This window comes from Tilletiopsis washingtonensis, assembly GCF_003144115.1.
Source record: "Tilletiopsis washingtonensis strain MCA 4186 unplaced genomic scaffold FA09scaffold_15, whole genome shotgun sequence".
Lineage (NCBI taxonomy): Eukaryota > Fungi > Basidiomycota > Exobasidiomycetes > Entylomatales > Tilletiopsis > Tilletiopsis washingtonensis.
Genome location: NW_020312012.1, coordinates 593,403 through 609,326, shown reverse-complemented (window position 1 = coordinate 609,326; position 15,924 = coordinate 593,403). Strand labels below are relative to the sequence as shown.

The window sequence follows — 15,924 nt, the reverse complement described above, 5'->3', positions numbered from 1 at the left end:
TGCGCTGCAGCTCGCGCCTTCGGCATCAATGCTTGCTCTGTCGCGCCGGTCTTCACTGCTGCAGCAGTACTCCTGAAGGAGTGTACAGAGTATCCGAAGGAGCCATCTGATCGCGTGACGGCCGAAGCGTCGCATAGAGGTCATTCGCTGGGCGTAGTACGCCAGGCATACCGACTAGATGCTGCGGCCGCGCAGCTAGGGCCACAATCGGCCCTCAGTGCATTCATGACGACTCTGCCGCGTCGTTGACGCCTCCACTATGCGCTTCGAGACGGAATGCAGAACGATGAAGGGGGCAAGGCGCTGGTTGGACCGCGCACGATCGGCAGATAATGGGCGTCTACAACGCGCGGTGCGCGCCTGCCAAAGCCTGCCTTTTCTGCGTGCCGAATACGGTCAGTTTTCATGCTCTGCGCCTGCCGCGCGTGCCGCGCCTCGACCGGTCGGCGCCAGAAGCATCGCACGCTCGAAGGCTAGGCATGCGTCTGTAGATCGCACGCCATGTGCGACTGGCGGCTGCTCGCTAGGACTTGCGAGCTTCAGACTCGCCCCGCAAGCCATGCTCGGTCGGTGCCGGGGAGCCGTCGATGCGTACTCATGGCCCAGCAAGCCTCATACCGACAGTGCCTTCCCGCCGTCGGCCATGAATCGTGTCATACGCTGCCCAGCCGCGCCTGATGCGAATGTCATCGTGCGACGTGTGCAACAGCATGCGGTACGCGCAGCAGCGTCAGAGGGGCGCAGCGAGAGACACACGCGGCACCACAGACGAGGCGGGGAACAAGTGCATTCAAACGCGTCAGACACCGCCCTGGCCCGTCATGCCCGTCCCGTCGCGGATGCGAGCGATGTCGCTGGCTGTGATGGGGTCAGTGCTGGCTGGGCGAGAGACGCACGGCCAGATGACGGACCTGACAGGAAGCCACGCTGCGACGAGAGCATCTCCTCGAAGACGCTGTACAACGCCGGTGTCAGCGGGCTGGGGCAAGCAGCGCGAGGATGCCGCGACGCACCGGACGAGCTCTGCCTCGCCGCGAGGTCGGCCGGATGTGTTCGGGCTGGCCGAGCCGGCGTCGACAGCCGGGCCCATGAACTCTCCCTCCAGGAAGGCACGCAGGTGCTCCCAGAACTCTGCAGCAGGAGCACTCAGCCTGTGTGACGCTGTGCGAAGCGAGGCAGGCGGCACTCACCGACACTGTCAGGCCAAGAGGAGGGAGAGGGGCCGGCACACGTCAGCATTCGCAGTTCGTTTGCGGGAAGCGGGCCAGACGCACCTGCTGATCTTGTTGAAGTGCAGGTTGGAGATGCTCGGCGAGTGGCTCGAGCGCCCGTCAGGGCTGCCGCCGACGTCCTGCAGTGTGCTCGTCGTGCCGCCGGGCTGGGCGCCGGGTGTGAGCGGACGGCCGGCCGACTGCGCGGCCATGCCGGACAGCGTGTCGCCGTCGGTGGTGAGCGTGAGCTCGGGCACGGAGACGGACGACGTGCTGCGGTGGTGGCTGCGTGGCGCGGGCGAGGTGGCAGAGAGAGAGCCTGCGGACACTGGCGGCGTCACCGGAGCGAGCGGGGCCGTCTTGCTTCCCTGCGCCTGGGGTCACGTCAGCCAGCCGTCCAGAGTCTTTACGAAGAAAGACTGTAGCTGAGCCGGACGCTCGCGGCATGCGCCGCCTCGCCTGCCCAGCATCACAAACGCGGCACAGGGTGAAGCGACGCATGCGTGATGGACAGACTGACCTCGTATTGCTGTGATCGTGGCCGAGTCGTCAGCATGCTGTCCCTGGGAGCCACTCAGACGGGCGCACCTTGGGCGTGAAGGTCTTCTGCGAGAAGGCGTGCAGCTCGGCGATCTGCTCCTTGAGGAGCTCGTTCACCAGACGGTGACGCTTGAGGGTGGGCAGGCTGAAGCGCAGGAAGACGGCGTGGTGAGCATGGCGAGCTTGTGACACGCGCACAGCAGACGCACCCTTCAAAAATGGGCGAGACGATGATCACGTCGTACGCCTGCGCAGCGACCGTGCCGCTGTCAGCACACGCCGTGCGCGCCGACCAGCGCTACGTACCTGGCCACAGCCGCCGGACACGTCAGACACGACCTGTATCGTCGTCCAGGTCAGCCTTTGACGCCATGGCAGCGGCACGCGGCCGCGGACCTGCTCGGGGCCCGAGCGGGCCGGCCACACGCACCAGCGACGTGACGCCCTCCACCTTGGCACGGATGGCCTGCTCGAGCTGTGCCTGAGAGACCATGGCGAGGCAGTTTGAGAGAGTGGTGCAGCGAGAGAAGGACGGGATGTGCTGGAGAGGCGGCTCGAGAGCACGCGAGAGCGCCACACAGAGCGCCAGGCGTGGAGCGAGGCGGCTTCAGCGAGATGGAGCTTCGACGAGTGCCGAGGGAGGATGGTGCAGGCGAGTAGAGCGAAGCCAGCGAGCACGCTGTGGAGGGGTGGCAGGCTGTGCGCGAGCGGGATAGCAAAAGGCAGCGCGGCAGGTGGGTCGTCGTCGTCGGGAGACAGGCTGCGGAAGGCCGTGCGCAAGCTCAGCGCGCGGAGCTGCAAGCGCGCAAGCAACACAGAGGCTGTATTGCCGGCCCAGGTCAGGCAATACAAACGCGGCCGAGGCATTGAGTGGCAGGCGTATTGAGGGCGCCGCTGCATGCGGCCAGGCTTGGCAGCACAGGCACAGAGAGGCACGGCTGCACGCGCGCAGCGCCAGGCAGGATGCAGCTCGCGTGAGCTCGAGGCGCGCCGCGAGCCGTGCGCCGGCCTGCTGGGCCTGCTGGCCTGGAGTGGCCTGCCTCGCCCAGCCCTCGCATCGCTGTGCCCACCTTCCTTCTCGCCTCCAGCCTCGTCGCCGTCCCGCTCCAGCCCAGTACGCACGCTTCTCCGTCACGCTACCCGCACTCCAGCCTCCAGTACCCTGCGCCGCTCTGCGCCCGTCGTTCCGGCCCTCGCTTGCCGCACCCGCCCCTAACGATCCCCGCATCCTCCCCGGCGCGCCCACCTCCACCAAGCGCCGCAGAGAGCCGCTCGCTCGCTGCCGTCCCAGCTCATACGCCGCCCGCTTCACACCTCTTTCCCATCAGCGGCACTGCTCGCCTCTCGCGGCCCAGCTCGCAGCGCGCCGCCGCCGGCGGAGCCGAGCCGAGCCTGCCCCGCGCCGCAGCGACTACGGCGCACTCGTGCTGTGCCAGGACCTGCAGCTGGCCGCGTGAGCGGCGATGAGTGCGCGCTCCAGCTCAGCGGCCTCGTTCGTTGCTCTGGCGCCCGCTGAAGGACCCCTGTCGTCCGGCTTGTCCACTTCGGCCTCCAGCTCGGGCTCCGGCTCTGGCGCAGCTCCGGCTGCGCCTGCGGCCTTCTGGGGCGCCGTACATGCGCTGCTGCATCCGCTCCCTCCGCGCCGCCGCACAACCAATGCCGACGGCAGCGATGCAGAGTCCTTGTCGAGGGCTCAACGGGCGGACCCCGAAGAGGCCATCGGGCAGGACCAGGTGCGCGCCAGTGTCTCGCGCGTCTTGAAGCTCGCCGATGGCGGCTTTGGTGAGTAGGGCGAGCGCAACGCTGGCACTGCAGCCGGCAGACAGTACGATTGCTGCTCCCCTGAACCCATGGCTCATCCTGTTGCGGTCTCAGCTCGCCACCTCTCTACGCCGCAGGAGCAGGAGCAGCTCGTCGCGCGCTTCTTTGATTCGCCGCTCTTTGTGCAGCACCACGCCTTCACTGCCGACTTGCTCGTCGACATCGCTCGACATGTGCGTCTGCTGGCGGCCGCTGACTTGCCTGCGTACTCTGCTGATGCGCGACTCGCACGCAGGCAAAGACGCTGCCCACGCTCCTGCTCAGCTACGAGATTCTGCTGCAGTACGGCGCACACGATGCGCGTGTCTTTCGCGCACTGCAGTCGCGCGCCGCACACATGCTCCCTCGCCTGGTGCACCAGGTCTGGGCTGCACATTATGCCGGCCAGGCACAGCGCCGGCTCGAGGCTGCCGGCGCCAGTGCTGCTGCCAGCGGCGACGTCGGCATGCAGATTGCGCTGAGGGAAAAGGCTGTACGCCTGGCGTACGAGGTGTGCCGGGTGCAGCGGCTAGACGTGGCAGACATGCGTGAGTGGCCCTGGCACAGCGTTGATGTTGCGCTATCTGAGCTGAAGCGGCGATGCGCTGTCTGCGCCCACGCAGGTGCGTGTGACGTCAAGTTCATCGACCATCTCTTCGACTTGGTGGAAGAGACTCGGCACAACGCAGACGAGGCGTTCAACTACCAGCTGATCAAGCTCATCGTGCGCCACTCTTTCTCTTCGCTGAGCGTGCAAAACGCTGACGCAGCAACGCACAGGTCGCGCTGAACGAGCAGTTCATGGTTTCCGGGCTGGCCGCCGCCTCGGGCGCCCCTCTGAGCACGGGGCGCACGTCGCCGACAAGCATGCGGCCGACGAATTTGGTCATGCAAGTGCTGCAGGCGCGCCTCAACGAGAGCAAGACATTTGGCGAGAATCTCATCTTCATGCTCAACCGCGCATCGAGCTCCGACGCCGAGGATCTGTGCATGCAGCTGCTCGTCCTCAAGCTGCTGTACCTCCTCTTCACGACCAAGGAGACGGCGCACTACTTCTACACAAACGACCTCAAAGTGCTCGTCGACATCTTTGTGCGCGAGCTCTCGGACTTGCCGGACGAGTCAGAATCGGTGCGCTACTGCGCGGCGGCCCTGTGCATTGCGCCTCGCTGAACCTCGTCTCGCAGCTGCGCCACACGTATCTTCGTGTGCTGCATCCCCTTCTGACCAGCACGCAGCTGCTCACGCATCCCTACAAGCGCAGCGAGGTGCGGCGTCTTTTGCTCGGGCTGCTTTCGCACGCCCATCTGCGCGACATCAGCGCTACGACCCGGCGCCTCGTCGAGCGCTGCCTCAAGGCGGAGTGGTGCGTCGAGCTCGATGCCTCGGCCACATCTCCACTCGCCCAGTTGGCAGGCGCAGACGCGCCGCACATGGCTGTCGCATCGGTGCAGCCCATCATGGGCGGTCCGACGCACGAGATTGTGGTCGAGACGCGCATCGAGCGGGGCGAAGAGGTGATTGCGTCGGAAGACTCCGCAAGCCGGAAGCGCGACGTGGAGATTGCCTGTGCGCAGGAGGATCCGCACGTGCCGCCTATCGCCAGCAGCAGCGCTCTTGACGTGCTCGTCGAGCCCGCCGTGTCGCCAATCGCGGAGGCACCGCCCGAGCTGGAAGCTGCTGCGGCTGCAGAGCCAGAGGCGAGCTCAGGCTCCCTGCGTCTGGACGTCCCCCGCACACGCGACAAGCGCGTCCACTCTCTCTCGAATCTTCGCTCGCCGGACGCATCTCGCGATGACGAGGCAGCTGCCAGCTCTTCCGCGTCGGCTCGCGGTCAGGCTGGCGCCAGCACCACGCGGCGCGTCTTTTCGTCGCATTCTATGCCGCCCACACCGCCGCGCACGGCCAGTCCGGCGAGTCCCGAGGGCGTCGACGATGCAGGTGATGCGCCCTCGTCCATGCATTCGTCCTGGCACAGCCACATGATCGATGTGCCTTCTTCCACTTCGCGCGGCCCGGGACCGCCACGCCCACCAAAGTCGCGCGCAGACAGCAGTGGTGCAAGCAGCACGACGGCCTCGTTCGGCGCCTCATCGCCGGGCCAGTCGGTCTTTCTTGCGCACCAACTCGACGCGTTGCCCAGGTTCGGCTCGCCTTTGGCCCACGAGGCGACAGAGGCATACGCCTCGCTCTGGCCTGCAGGGCTGGGTAGCGAAGATGTCGGCATGAGTATGCAGCGCTCCCGTTCAAGCGATGGCTCCGCGCCACGCCAAACGCGGTCAGACATTCTGCCGTCTCCCGCACTCAAGCTTCACGTTCGTGCGGCCTCTGACGTCGATGAAGGCGCTCAGGATGAGGACATTACGCCCACGGCCAGTGCTCTGCGCGCCGGACGCGGCAACGGCAGCGGAGCCAATGGCGCACAGCAGAGGCGACGCCCGCCCGCTCCGCCCGCTTGGGATGTCTCCTCCATCCCTGCTGCTGGATTCGTGGCCACCCGGCGCAGCAGCAGCGGCGGGAGGAGCGGGAGTGCCGGCGTCTCTGGTCTGCCAAGTAGCGGAGGCCCTGGCAGCCCAGCTCTGGTGGCGCTGCGCGCTGCAAGCGCCGAGGAAGCGACGCGCGCCGGCCGGCGCGAAATGCTGCAGAGCCCTTCGGATGCTGCCGTAGCGCATGCGCTGCTGCCGTCTGCGGACGACGAGTTCGATGGTCGCGCCAGCCCCGCTCCATCGTATGGCTCCGGCACAGCCTCGCCGAATCCGTCGTCGCGGCGCCGTGCTCCGCCGCCGCCACCAGGCAGCAGTAGTGCTGCACCCGCACTCATCGCCCCGCTCGCCACGCCGCGCCGGCCGCCGCCTGTCAACCGCGCCACCAAGAGCCTGCGATCGGCGCTCACAGGGCGCGAGGCCGAGCGTAGCGCCGCGCCGTCGCCGGAGCTGGGACAAGAAGCATCCGTCGAGCAGCAGCTCGCGGAGCTGCGCCTTGGCTAGCTCTCGGCGCCCTCCAACCCGTCTCGGCGCCGTCCGTAGCCTCGCCCTCACGCTACGCTTCATCACGCATCACTCGCCTTCACTGCATCAATGAGCATGGCTTCCTATAGTAGCGCCATCTCCGTGTCGTCTCCATCCGCCTCCTGCTCCTGTGGCCGCTCGCCGCGTTGCCCTTCGGTCTCGAGGTGCTCGTGTGTACTCTCGACGTGGCGCGCCTCCTCTGTCTCGTCCGCCAGCAGTGCAAGAAGCGCTTCCCGCGCGGTCGCGGCATCCGCGCGCATCAACTGCTCCGCCCAAAAGTCGCCCACACGCGCCGATAGCGCAGAGGATGCGGTGCCGTTGGCGGGTCTGCGGCGAGAGGAGTAGCTGGGTGCAAGGTCGGAGAGCGCTTCCTGTGGAGAAGGGGGAGAGTCAGGAAGGCGACCTTGCTTCTTTGGGCTTTGCGGCTCTGCGGGGTCGCAAGGGCAGCGCTCTGCGGCGAGACGCTCTGCCCTGGCCGCTGGCAGCGCAACGTCGCTTGCAGAGGTCGGAGCACGGCCCCACTCAGGCACTGCAGACTCACCAAAACGACTCGTTGGACCTCCCCAGCCTCCTCTTCCTTCTCGCTGCACCACTGGCCTAGTGCCTCCATTGTGTCCTGTTGCACGAGCACCTTCTTGATCGCCTCCTTGCCCAGGCCGCGAACGCCAAGCACGGCTCCCGTCTTCGTCGCAGCGCTCTGTCCCGCTGGCGTCGAGCGCGCCTGCAGCGCGGCACGCAGCGTGCGCAGCAGCCGCGGCCGCAGTGACGGATAGGAGGAGGAGTGCTGCACGACAATGTGCCGCAGCAGCGCGGCGGCGTGCGTGCGCAGAAGCGGAGACGCCGGCAGTGTCGAGGAAAGTAGAACGGAGAGAAGCGAAGGAAGGAGTTGATGCAGCTGCGGCACGGAAGGGGCCGGGGTCAGTGCGCGTCGCGGTGCTGCCTTAGCCCAACGGTGGGTGTACTCACGTATGGCTCGATGACCAACGTCGAGTTGTGCAGCAGGGCCTCGGCCGCACGCAGCACAACACTCAGTGCCTGCGCATCGGTGAGGTGTGCCGTCGTCTGCTCGCCCACCCACTGCACGAGGTAAGGCAACAGCTGCGCCAGGCCGGCGTCGCCTCTCAGTGCCGCAAGCGCCGCCTCGCGGGCCGAGTTGGTAGGCGCAGACTGCGCGTCTGCAGAGGTCGAGGCCGCTGCCGTGTCGGGCGCCGGCGGCAGCGGCGCAGCGAGGAGACTGGAGACGATGCGCTCAAAGTAGAGCTGCAGCTCGCGCGACAGGACATGCTTGATGAGCGGCTTGACGCTGGCGCTCTTGCCTGTGGCCGAGCCCTGCTCTGCGCCGGCCGATTGCGCAGGTGCGGGCGCGGCGAAGGCGCCAGGGCGCATGCCGGCGCTGGGGCGCACCGGGTTCTGCGGGATGGCCGGCTGCACGCCCTCGATGGCCAGCCAGTGCGCGGCCCACCCGACCCCCGCGCCGCGCTCGGGCACAACGCGCGACGGTAGCGTTTCGAGATCGATCTCAACGTCGTTGAGTACGTGCATGGGCCCGCTGGGCGTCTGCACGCGCCGGAAGGAGGGCGAGGCAAGCGCAGAAGTGGAGGAGTGGCCGCGCGACGGCGAGAGGAAGCCGTAGATGGGCTGTGTGGCGCAGCAGCGTGAGACACAAGAGACGGAGAGCATGCCAGTGATGCGCCGACAGCCTAGAGGATGCAAGCATCGCGATGTCTGCCTCATGGAGCTTGCGGCGCTCCAACGCGCAAGGCGCCTGCGCTGCTCTAGAGCGCTCCGTTTGACTGCGCCGCGCACACGCCGCAGGCCGGCCACTCACCTCGACATTCTTCTCGCGCATCGCCCGGTCCACGTCGGCAGTGGTGAGCTGGCTGCGCTTGGCGTGGCGCATGTAGGCGGCGGCGCCCTGCACGAGGTCGCGGATGCGGTACTCGACGTCGGCCGCCAGTGCGGCGGCGACGTGTGCGGGCGGCGGCGGCAGGCCAAGCGCGTCGCACGCGCTCTGCACCGACGAGGGCGAGTAGATCGAGGGCGGCAGCGGCGGCGCCATGGCAGCGGACGGGCGTGGCAGAGGGGGTGTGGGGGTGAGGGCGAGAGGCGCATCCCGCTCGCCGCAGCGCCGCGGCCTGGGCGCGCGCGGCCGCCGCCGCGCCTTGGTGCGCGGCGTGCCGTGGCACGTGCGGCCGCGCTCCAGACTCGTTGCTCGCTGCCGCGCTCCTCCGCTTGCCTTCCTGCCACATCATCCCGCCGTGCCAGTGCATCGCTGCACACGCACCATGCCGTCCGCGGACGATGCCTCCTCCTCGGCGCTGTCCGACGCCGGCACGCCGCGCGCGCTGCCGGCGCCGCCGCCGCTCTCGCACGCCGATCCGCACCTGCAGGCCGCCGTCTTCTCGCCGTCGGCCTTCCTGCTCTCGCGCACGCCTGGCATGTCGCTCTCCGAGATCAGTGCGTCGCTGGCCGCGTACGCCGGTGCGCTGCGCGCCGAGCTCGCCAGCGTCGTCGACCGCGACTTCCGCGCCTTTGTCGCCCTCGCCGGCGCCCTCAGCGCCGAGAAGGCGCGCATCGCCCGCCTCGGCTGGCGCGACGAGGAGCAGGAGGGCGGCCTGCGCGTCGGCGAGGTGCGCGAGCTCGTCGCGCGCGCCAAGGACGACCTCGAGGACGTGCGGCACGAGGTGCAGGCGGTGATGCGCGAGCGCGAGCAGGTCGCCGAGCAGCAGGTGCGTAGCAGCGGACGCGGGCATGCGTTGCCCTGGGGGTGTCGCACGCCGAGCTGGGGGACACTGTGCCCGGGCACGGTCGGCGGCAGCAAATCTCGGGCGTGCTGTCAGCAATCCGTTTCAGCTGACGAACAGCCTGCTGACGCCGGCTCGTCTCACACAGGCCCAGCTCTCGCTCCTGCTCTCGCTGCACGACTCGCTGGCGCGTCTCGAGGACCTGCTCCATCTGCCCTCGAGCTCGGCGCACGAGGCCAGCACTGCCACCGCGTCGTCCTCGGCCGTGCAGCTTGACAGTTTCGCCGCGCCCGTGTCGTGGGATGCTCTCCTCAGCGACGAGCGAGCGGACACTAGCGATGAGGCTGCCTCGCTCTCGGGCTCAGATTCGGACGAGGAAATAAAGGTCGCCGGGACCGGCCGACTGCGGCCCGCATCACCGGTGCGGACCGCCTCGCACGCAAAGCGCCGCGCCTCGCGAGCGTCCCTCTCGCTCGGCAGCGAAGAGGCACCGCTTGCAGAAGCGGCATCAGGCGACTTGCCGCTGCGCATCGCGCGGGCATCCGCCGAGGCGGGCACGCTGCGCTTCCTACAGTCCCGAGCACTGGCCCAAAGGCTCAACGTCTTCGTTGCTTCGCATGCCGCACGTACACGCCGTGCGCGCCTCGCGCTCAGGAACGACGTCCGCCGTCTGGTCCGCGCGCTGCTTGCACGCGAAGGGGGTGGCTTGATGCGTCGGCAAGCGGGCGACGAGACAGGCGCCGGGCATGAGCGCTGGACGCACGTGCCAGCGCCGGGCGACGAAAGCGGCAAAGCTGCTTACTGGCAGGCCAGACGCGAGGAGGAAGAGCAATGGCTAGCCCTTGCTGTCGCGACGTCTGTGCAGCTGGAGCAGGAAGACGAGGGCGCAGACGAGGCGGAGGACGTGCAGACAACGCTGGCCGATGTGCTCGTGCGCCCGTGGGCTAGAGAAGTAAGTACCAAAGTTTGCCCATCGTCTATTGCGAGCTTCGATTGACGACACGTGTCAGACAATCCACGCCCAAGCACTCTCGCACTCTGCGCCGCTGGACCCAGCGGTGAGCGCTCTACTGCCGGCGCCAGACAGCAGCGACTCCTCCGCATCGCCCAATCCTCTGCGCGCATTGTACTGCCGCATCCTCGCCTTCGCTGCGCGCGATGCTCAGCGCGCGTGTGTCATTGTCGAGCGTGCCGGCGAAAGCAAGGAGCGCGAGACTGGCGACGCGGATGCAGATGTTCGGCGCACGGATCTCTTCGTCAATGTGCTTTGGGCGGAGGTCGGCCGAGGCCTGATGGAGGAGCTCGGCGGTCAGCTCTTCGTCGTGGGACGGCCCGAGGCGTTCCACCGGGTGAGTCAATGGTTCGTGCCGCCGCGGCTGTGGCAACGCTCACGCCGGCTGTGCTACAGAACTTCTCCCTCACGACCTCCTTTCTATCCGCCTTTCTCGCCCTCGCTCCTTCGCCGCGCGCTGCTCTCGCGCTGCAACAACATCCGGCGTGGTCTGCGCTGCTGAAGCGCTTCCAGCTGCCGGTGTACTTCCAGCTGCGCTACCGCGAGATCGTGGCACGCCTCGAGCCGCTGCTTTCCCTCTCCGCCGGCGTTGCAGCAGGCGGCTCTATCAGCGGCACACTCCCGCTGGTCGTGGCGGCCGACGCCACGCGTGACGCGTTCTCGGCCCCTTGGCGCAAGGGTGTTGCGCTTCCAGAGCTGGTCCATCGACAGTGGAAGCTGAGCCTGCAGGTCGTGAGCCGGTACAAAAGCTGGCTTGACGCGGAAGTGCCACAAGATCCGGCAGCCCGACACGACAGACGCGGTGCCAAGGGCTTTCTGCAGCAGCAGCAACAACAACAAGCACAGGCTGTAGCAGGAGAGAGCCGCGCTGTGAGTACGCCTCGTGTGTTCGTACGGTGGCGAGGCCGTTGACGCGCGACACTCTCTGCAGGGCAGCCCGCGCGTGCCTTCGCGCACTGGCACACCCGTTTCCACTGCCGACTCAGAGGCGGCAGCGGCAGCCGACGAGGTGGCCGTCCGTGCCCTCACTGTTCTGTCGGCCGACGCGCTTTGGTTGCAGCGTGAGCTGCGCGCCGAGTTTGAGGCGCGCATCGTACCCGCGCTTGAGGATGCCAGGAGCGTGGCGCGCGGTGAGGAGCCACAGACGCAGGCAATAGTCGAAGCCCTCCGAGGTGAGTCTTGCGTTGCGTGCTCAAAGCAGGCCAGACTGACGGAGACCGCCCGCCTCACCCCAGAGACGCTACATCAAGCGACGTCCTTCGATTCCACGCTCGTGCCTCCGCTCGCCGCGCGCGTGCTTGGCGTGCTCAAGGTGCGCTGTGCCGAGCCGCTCCGCCTGGTGCGCAGCATCAGCATGCAGTACCGTGGCGGCAGCACCGCCAGCGGCCCCGCAGCCCGGGCTGTGGAGGCGAGCGCCTTCGTGCCCCAGATCTTGCGTCCACTGCGCGTCTTCCTGGGCAAGGGCGAGCGGAAAGGCGACACGAATGCCCTCACCCCGGCGAGCCATCTGGACGAGCAGACCAAGAGCGCATGGGCCGCAGAGGTTATCGACGATGTCGTGGGCCGGTGAGTCGCATCGGACAGCCGGCACGCTCGGAACTCAGTGCTGACGCAGCGTGCCCCGTTCGAACAGCTACACCGCTGCCTTGCACGCCATGAACCTCAACTACGAGAGTCTGCGGCGTCTCAAGCGCGGCAATCAGACGCTGGGGCTTGGCTCGCTGTTCGGGCGCAGCAGCAGTGCCGCCACCGCCGCCAGCGGTGAGAGCGCCGCAGACGCCGATGCGCAGCGCATGCACGCGCAGATGCACGCAGACGTTGCGGCGCTGGAGCGCGATGTGCACGACCTGGCCACCGTCGGCGTCCACGTGGACACCCAAGGGCCGGCGTGGGCGCTGCTGAGAAGCGCGGCAGGGGGCGCCACGGGCGACGCCCAGCAATGACATCGTGCTACGCAGGGAGACACGCTGCACGGTTGTGAGAAAGAGATGTGTGATTGAGCTAGAGAGATATAGATGATGCCGGCGCAGGGGTCACGGAACGCTGTCGGCCGGACGGGGGTGGCCTGCAGGCGGCGCTACCTGCGCTGCGCGTGCGAGACGGCGCGCGGGGCGACGATGAAGGTACCAGGCGGGCGCCGAGCCGTGCCCTGCCAGCGGCCGATGCCGACCTCGGAGTCGGACGTCCAGGGCGAGTCAGGCGGGCTGAGCGCAGGCGCCGACGGACGGCGGTGCTTCGCGATGCGAAGGGCGGCAGTCGAAGGCGCTGCGTACTCGTAAGGCAGCGAGGGCAGCGCTGCGTCGGCACGCAGCAGGAAGGCCTTGGGCACATGCTTCGCTTTGGCGTCTGTTGCGGACGAGTGACGGCCCACTGGCGCGCCGGTGGGGAGCGCTGGCAATGGGCGTTGCTCCTGCGACTGCTCGCGCGCCAGCAGCGGCGCACAATACGCCGAGTCGCCGCTGAGCGTCGAGTACACGCTGCTGGCCATGCTGCGCGAGCGGTCGAGCGCCTTGGCGCCAGAGTCGACGCCGGGCAGGTCTTCAGAGCGCTCGCCTGCGGCCATGTCAAGCACAGTGTGCCGGTGCGCGTGGCGCTGCACAGCCGGCAGCGTGTCCCGCTCCTCCTGCTGCCCAAACGCACGCGCCTGCTGCAGCGCCAGAATGCGTGCCGCCTGTCGTTGCTCGCGCCGCTGCAGCTTCTGCCGGCGGTCGACCTGGCGTTTGTCCTCCTCGGCCTGCTCCTCGCCGACGCCCCAGGCCACATTGGCAGCTGCAGCGCGTTCGCTGCGCGTCGCCTTGTGCGACTGGGCAGACGGAATCGAAGTCTCGCACGGCGACGTGCCCGGCGACGAGGCACGAGTCCGCGACGAGCGAGTGCGGCCGGTCGTCGACGACGATGCATCGTACAGTAGCATGCCGCGGGAGGCGAGCGATGCCTCAGTCGACGAGGTGGGCAAGGCGCGCCAGTCATCGGCTACCTCGTTCATTGGCGTAACAGTGCCTTGACTGCGGTAAGAGGGCGGCAGAGTGCTGTCGCCGGTGCGCATCGAGAGCGTCTCGCGGTACACGCCTCGTGGGGTTTGCGGGCCTGCCTCGTACTTGCCAAAGATGCTCACAAGGGATGCGTCCTCGAGTGCTTCGTCCTCCTTGCGCTCCTCCTCGATGAGCCAGCTTTCAAGCGTCGTGGTCGCGGCAAAGCGCGGCACGATGCTAGGCATGCGCGAGAGACCGTTTGCAGGGTGTGCGTAGCGCTCTGACGACGCTGCAGAGTAGCTCGAGACGCTCGACTGGGTCAAGCTGATGAGCGTGTCGGCGCGGCGCAGCTTGCGTGGCAGCGCCCGGGCAGCGACGACGGCATCGGCATCGAGGAGCACGGTGCTGCCGGGCGAGCTCGGGAGCGAAGACGGTGCCGCCGCACCGCCGCTGCTCACGCTCGCCTCCATCCAGCGCCCGATGCTCGCCTCCAGCTTGTGCCGTGCGTTCTCGGGCGAGGCAAGGACGAGCTGCAGCTCCATCTCCGCCTGTTGGCGCTTGAGCTCGGCGAGCGACGGCTTTCCGGCTGTGGCTTGCTGCGCCACGGGCGGCAAGCGTGTTGGCAATGGCGGCATGACGAGTCCGCGAGCCCATGCCGAGCCGACACCGGCGAGGCCAGGGGTCCTGGGGGTGCCGAGATGGCGAGGCATAGGAGTGCCGAGCTCAGATAGAGCAGGCCCATCCAGCGTGCCTGGATTCGAGGTCTTGTCTCCACCCTCAGTGGTGCTTGCATCGCACACGAAGCGCTCGTCCTTCTTGCCAAGGCGACGTGCCATCGGCAGCTCGGCATCGCGGCCTCCGATGGTGCCTTCGAAGTCTGAGTCGAGCATAGAGCCGCGGCGCCCCGCTCGCGCTGCACCCCCGGCCGCGCCGCCGCGCAGGCCGGACATGACAGAGGTGAAGAGCGTGGCCCGGGCTCCGTGCGCTGTGTTACGCCTTGCGGACGCAGGTGCGGCAGTGTAGGGGTCGGCGATTCGTCCTGCCTCGGGATCGGAGGCACTGGCACGCGTGGCGCCTGGTGTGACGCCGTTGGGGAGGCTCACGCCTCCGGGGCGGGTCTGCAGCAGACGCTCGATGAAGCTCGGCTGCCGCACTGGCGGCACCCAGCCGTTGTGCGCCAGGCCGTCCATCTCGGTCACGTCTGGAATGCGCCCACCGGAGGCGCCAAGAGCAGCACCGACGGCGTAGTTGCCACCCTGTGTGCTCGCCGAGGCCAGAGCGATGGGCGGCGTGGTGTTCCGTCGCGAGTCGGTCCCGATCGACACGGGCTCGTCGAACAGCTCCCAGCCTCTGCCGCTCGGCACCGGCTCGCGGTGGAGCGCCAGAGCGGGCAGCGCCGGAGGCGTCGAGTGCAGCAGCTGCGGCACAGGCGTGAGTGGGGCCGCCGCCGCCGCCCACTTCTTCGCATCAACGCTCTTGGTGTCGTCGCCGACAAAGGTGGCCTCGCTGCCGTCGTCGTCTCCGGAGGCGCCAGGGCTCCATGCGAGCTTGCGCCGGGCCTTGCGCCTGCGCGAGGCGGCAAAGCACGGCAGTGACGAGCGGCAGAGCCATGCCAGCCCCGCGAGAAGCGAGGCAAAGACCACAACGGCGCCGATGACCAGAAGCAGCTGGAGCGGCAGGTTGTTCTTCAGCGTCGCGTGGGGCGGCGTGCCGGAGCTTTGCGCCGGCTCGGCCGCGCTGAGCAGCGGCGGGAACGAGGCTGGCGAGAGACTCGCGACCGCGGCTGTCGTCGCCGCAGTCGCAGAGGCAGACAGAGCGGCTGCCGACGAGTAGCTCGATGAGGGAGCAGCAGAGGTCCACGACGGAGCGGTCGATGAGGCCGCGTGCACGAGCTGCACTGCCGAGCTGCTGCCGAGCGAGAAGGTCGTGGCTGCAGAGCTTGCCGCCGCCGCGGGCGCGGACGAGGCAGACCAGGCTGCCGCCGCCGACGACGACGACACGGCGGGCCAGGCGACGGGCGACGAAGACACGGACGCTGCTGCCGCCGCAGCAGCCGGCGTGCTCGAGCCCGACGCGCCGGCCTGGGACGACGCCGACCACACCTCGCCCTGCGGCTGCTGCGGCGGCGCCTGCGCCTCGGCCTGGCGCGCGAGGAGCTCGTAGTACGGCCGCACCTCGTCGTCATACGCACGGCCCTTGCCCTTGTCTGCGGCAGACGCCCGTCCGGCACCCGCCGCCGCGCTCGCCTCGCCGCCCAGCATCTCGGTGCGGCGGCCGTCGTGCCGCAGCGCGCCCCAGCGGCGCTGTGCCTCGGCATGCTTCACGCCGCCGCGCCGCACGGCGCCGGACAGCTGTGGAGGCGCATGTGGCATGGCGGGCTCTTGCGGAAGAGGCCTGCGCGCCGTCGTGCGCGCGGGCGTGTGATAGAGAGAGTAAGAGAAGGGGAAAAAGAGGCCAGACCGTCGAGGTCTGTGTCGTGAAGAGAAGAGATGAAAAGCGGCACCGGGCCGGAAGTAGAAAGAAGAGGGACAGGGACCACACGAAGCAAAGGGAGGAAGAGGGATGGCGGTGGGAAGCAAAGGCACGGGCGCGACAAGCAGGCCGGCTCGACAGCCCGAGTCGTGAGCGTCAGGCTCG

The 15,924-nt window shown here is 68.3% G+C and overlaps 5 protein-coding genes across 5 annotated transcripts; 2 read left to right on the top strand and 3 right to left on the bottom strand.

The window, feature by feature from the left end:
* Positions 1–799: 799 nt before the first annotated feature.
* On the bottom strand, positions 800–2,504 carry FA09DRAFT_320551 (bola-like protein; the record flags this gene model as incomplete). Its single annotated transcript, XM_025740983.1, has 9 exons — positions 2,182–2,504; positions 2,058–2,090; positions 1,961–1,998; positions 1,800–1,896; positions 1,732–1,740; positions 1,275–1,585; positions 1,014–1,136; positions 912–955; positions 800–858 (listed from the first exon to the last, which is right to left on the bottom strand). The coding sequence occupies exons 1-9, from the start codon at positions 2,242–2,244 to the stop codon at positions 800–802; spliced, it is 777 nt and encodes a 258-aa protein (XP_025597276.1). The 5' UTR covers positions 2,245–2,504.
* Positions 2,505–2,818: 314 nt separating this feature from the next.
* On the top strand, positions 2,819–6,850 carry FA09DRAFT_331038 (hypothetical protein). Its single transcript, XM_025742847.1, has 6 exons — positions 2,819–3,533; positions 3,627–3,745; positions 3,808–4,099; positions 4,175–4,275; positions 4,332–4,682; positions 4,739–6,850. The coding sequence occupies exons 1-6, from the start codon at positions 3,215–3,217 to the stop codon at positions 6,536–6,538; spliced, it is 2,982 nt and encodes a 993-aa protein (XP_025597275.1). The 5' UTR covers positions 2,819–3,214; the 3' UTR covers positions 6,539–6,850.
* On the bottom strand, positions 6,171–8,468 carry FA09DRAFT_331037 (hypothetical protein). Its single transcript, XM_025742846.1, has 3 exons — positions 7,526–8,468; positions 7,101–7,454; positions 6,171–6,930 (listed from the first exon to the last, which is right to left on the bottom strand). Exons 1-3 carry the CDS (start codon positions 8,237–8,239, stop codon positions 6,643–6,645), a joined length of 1,356 nt encoding a protein of 451 aa, XP_025597274.1. The 5' UTR covers positions 8,240–8,468; the 3' UTR covers positions 6,171–6,642.
* Positions 8,469–8,803: 335 nt separating this feature from the next.
* On the top strand, positions 8,804–11,417 carry FA09DRAFT_75424 (COG2-domain-containing protein). Its single transcript, XM_025745818.1, has 4 exons — positions 8,804–9,288; positions 9,452–10,255; positions 10,314–10,652; positions 10,712–11,417. Exons 1-4 carry the CDS (start codon positions 8,845–8,847, stop codon positions 11,225–11,227), a joined length of 2,103 nt encoding a protein of 700 aa, XP_025597273.1. The 5' UTR covers positions 8,804–8,844; the 3' UTR covers positions 11,228–11,417.
* An 875-nt stretch (positions 11,418–12,292) lies between these two features.
* Positions 12,293–15,829, bottom strand: FA09DRAFT_331036 (hypothetical protein). The gene has a single exon (XM_025742845.1). The coding sequence runs from the start codon at positions 15,657–15,659 to the stop codon at positions 12,393–12,395; it is 3,267 nt and encodes a 1,088-aa protein (XP_025597272.1). The 5' UTR covers positions 15,660–15,829; the 3' UTR covers positions 12,293–12,392.
* Positions 15,830–15,924: the final 95 nt, after the last annotated feature.

What these genes read in the sequence shown, in the direction of transcription:
- FA09DRAFT_75424 (XM_025745818.1), top strand. Translation starts at nt 8,845, where the DNA reads ATGCCGTCCGCGGACGATGCCTCCTCCTCGGCGCTGTCCGACGCCGGC. An exon ending in AGCAGGTCGCCGAGCAGCAG is followed by an intron (nt 9,289 to 9,451) that starts GTGCGTAGCAGC and finishes CGTCTCACACAG; the next exon opens with GCCCAGCTCTCGCTCCTGCT. An exon ending in GGCCCGAGGCGTTCCACCGG is followed by an intron (nt 10,653 to 10,711) that starts GTGAGTCAATGG and finishes GCTGTGCTACAG; the next exon opens with AACTTCTCCCTCACGACCTC.
- FA09DRAFT_331036 (XM_025742845.1), bottom strand. Translation starts at nt 15,659, where the DNA reads ATGCCACATGCGCCTCCACAGCTGTCCGGCGCCGTGCGGCGCGGCGGC.
- FA09DRAFT_331037 (XM_025742846.1), bottom strand. Translation starts at nt 8,239, where the DNA reads ATGCTCTCCGTCTCTTGTGTCTCACGCTGCTGCGCCACACAGCCCATC. An exon ending in CGTTGGTCATCGAGCCATAC is followed by an intron (nt 7,455 to 7,525) that starts GTGAGTACACCC and finishes TCCGTGCCGCAG; the next exon opens with CTGCATCAACTCCTTCCTTC. An exon ending in AGGTCCAACGAGTCGTTTTG is followed by an intron (nt 6,931 to 7,100) that starts GTGAGTCTGCAG and finishes CCTTCTCCACAG; the next exon opens with GAAGCGCTCTCCGACCTTGC.
- FA09DRAFT_331038 (XM_025742847.1), top strand. Translation starts at nt 3,215, where the DNA reads ATGAGTGCGCGCTCCAGCTCAGCGGCCTCGTTCGTTGCTCTGGCGCCC. An exon ending in GCTCGCCGATGGCGGCTTTG is followed by an intron (nt 3,534 to 3,626) that starts GTGAGTAGGGCG and finishes TTGCGGTCTCAG; the next exon opens with CTCGCCACCTCTCTACGCCG. An exon ending in TGCCGGACGAGTCAGAATCG is followed by an intron (nt 4,683 to 4,738) that starts GTGCGCTACTGC and finishes CTCGTCTCGCAG; the next exon opens with CTGCGCCACACGTATCTTCG.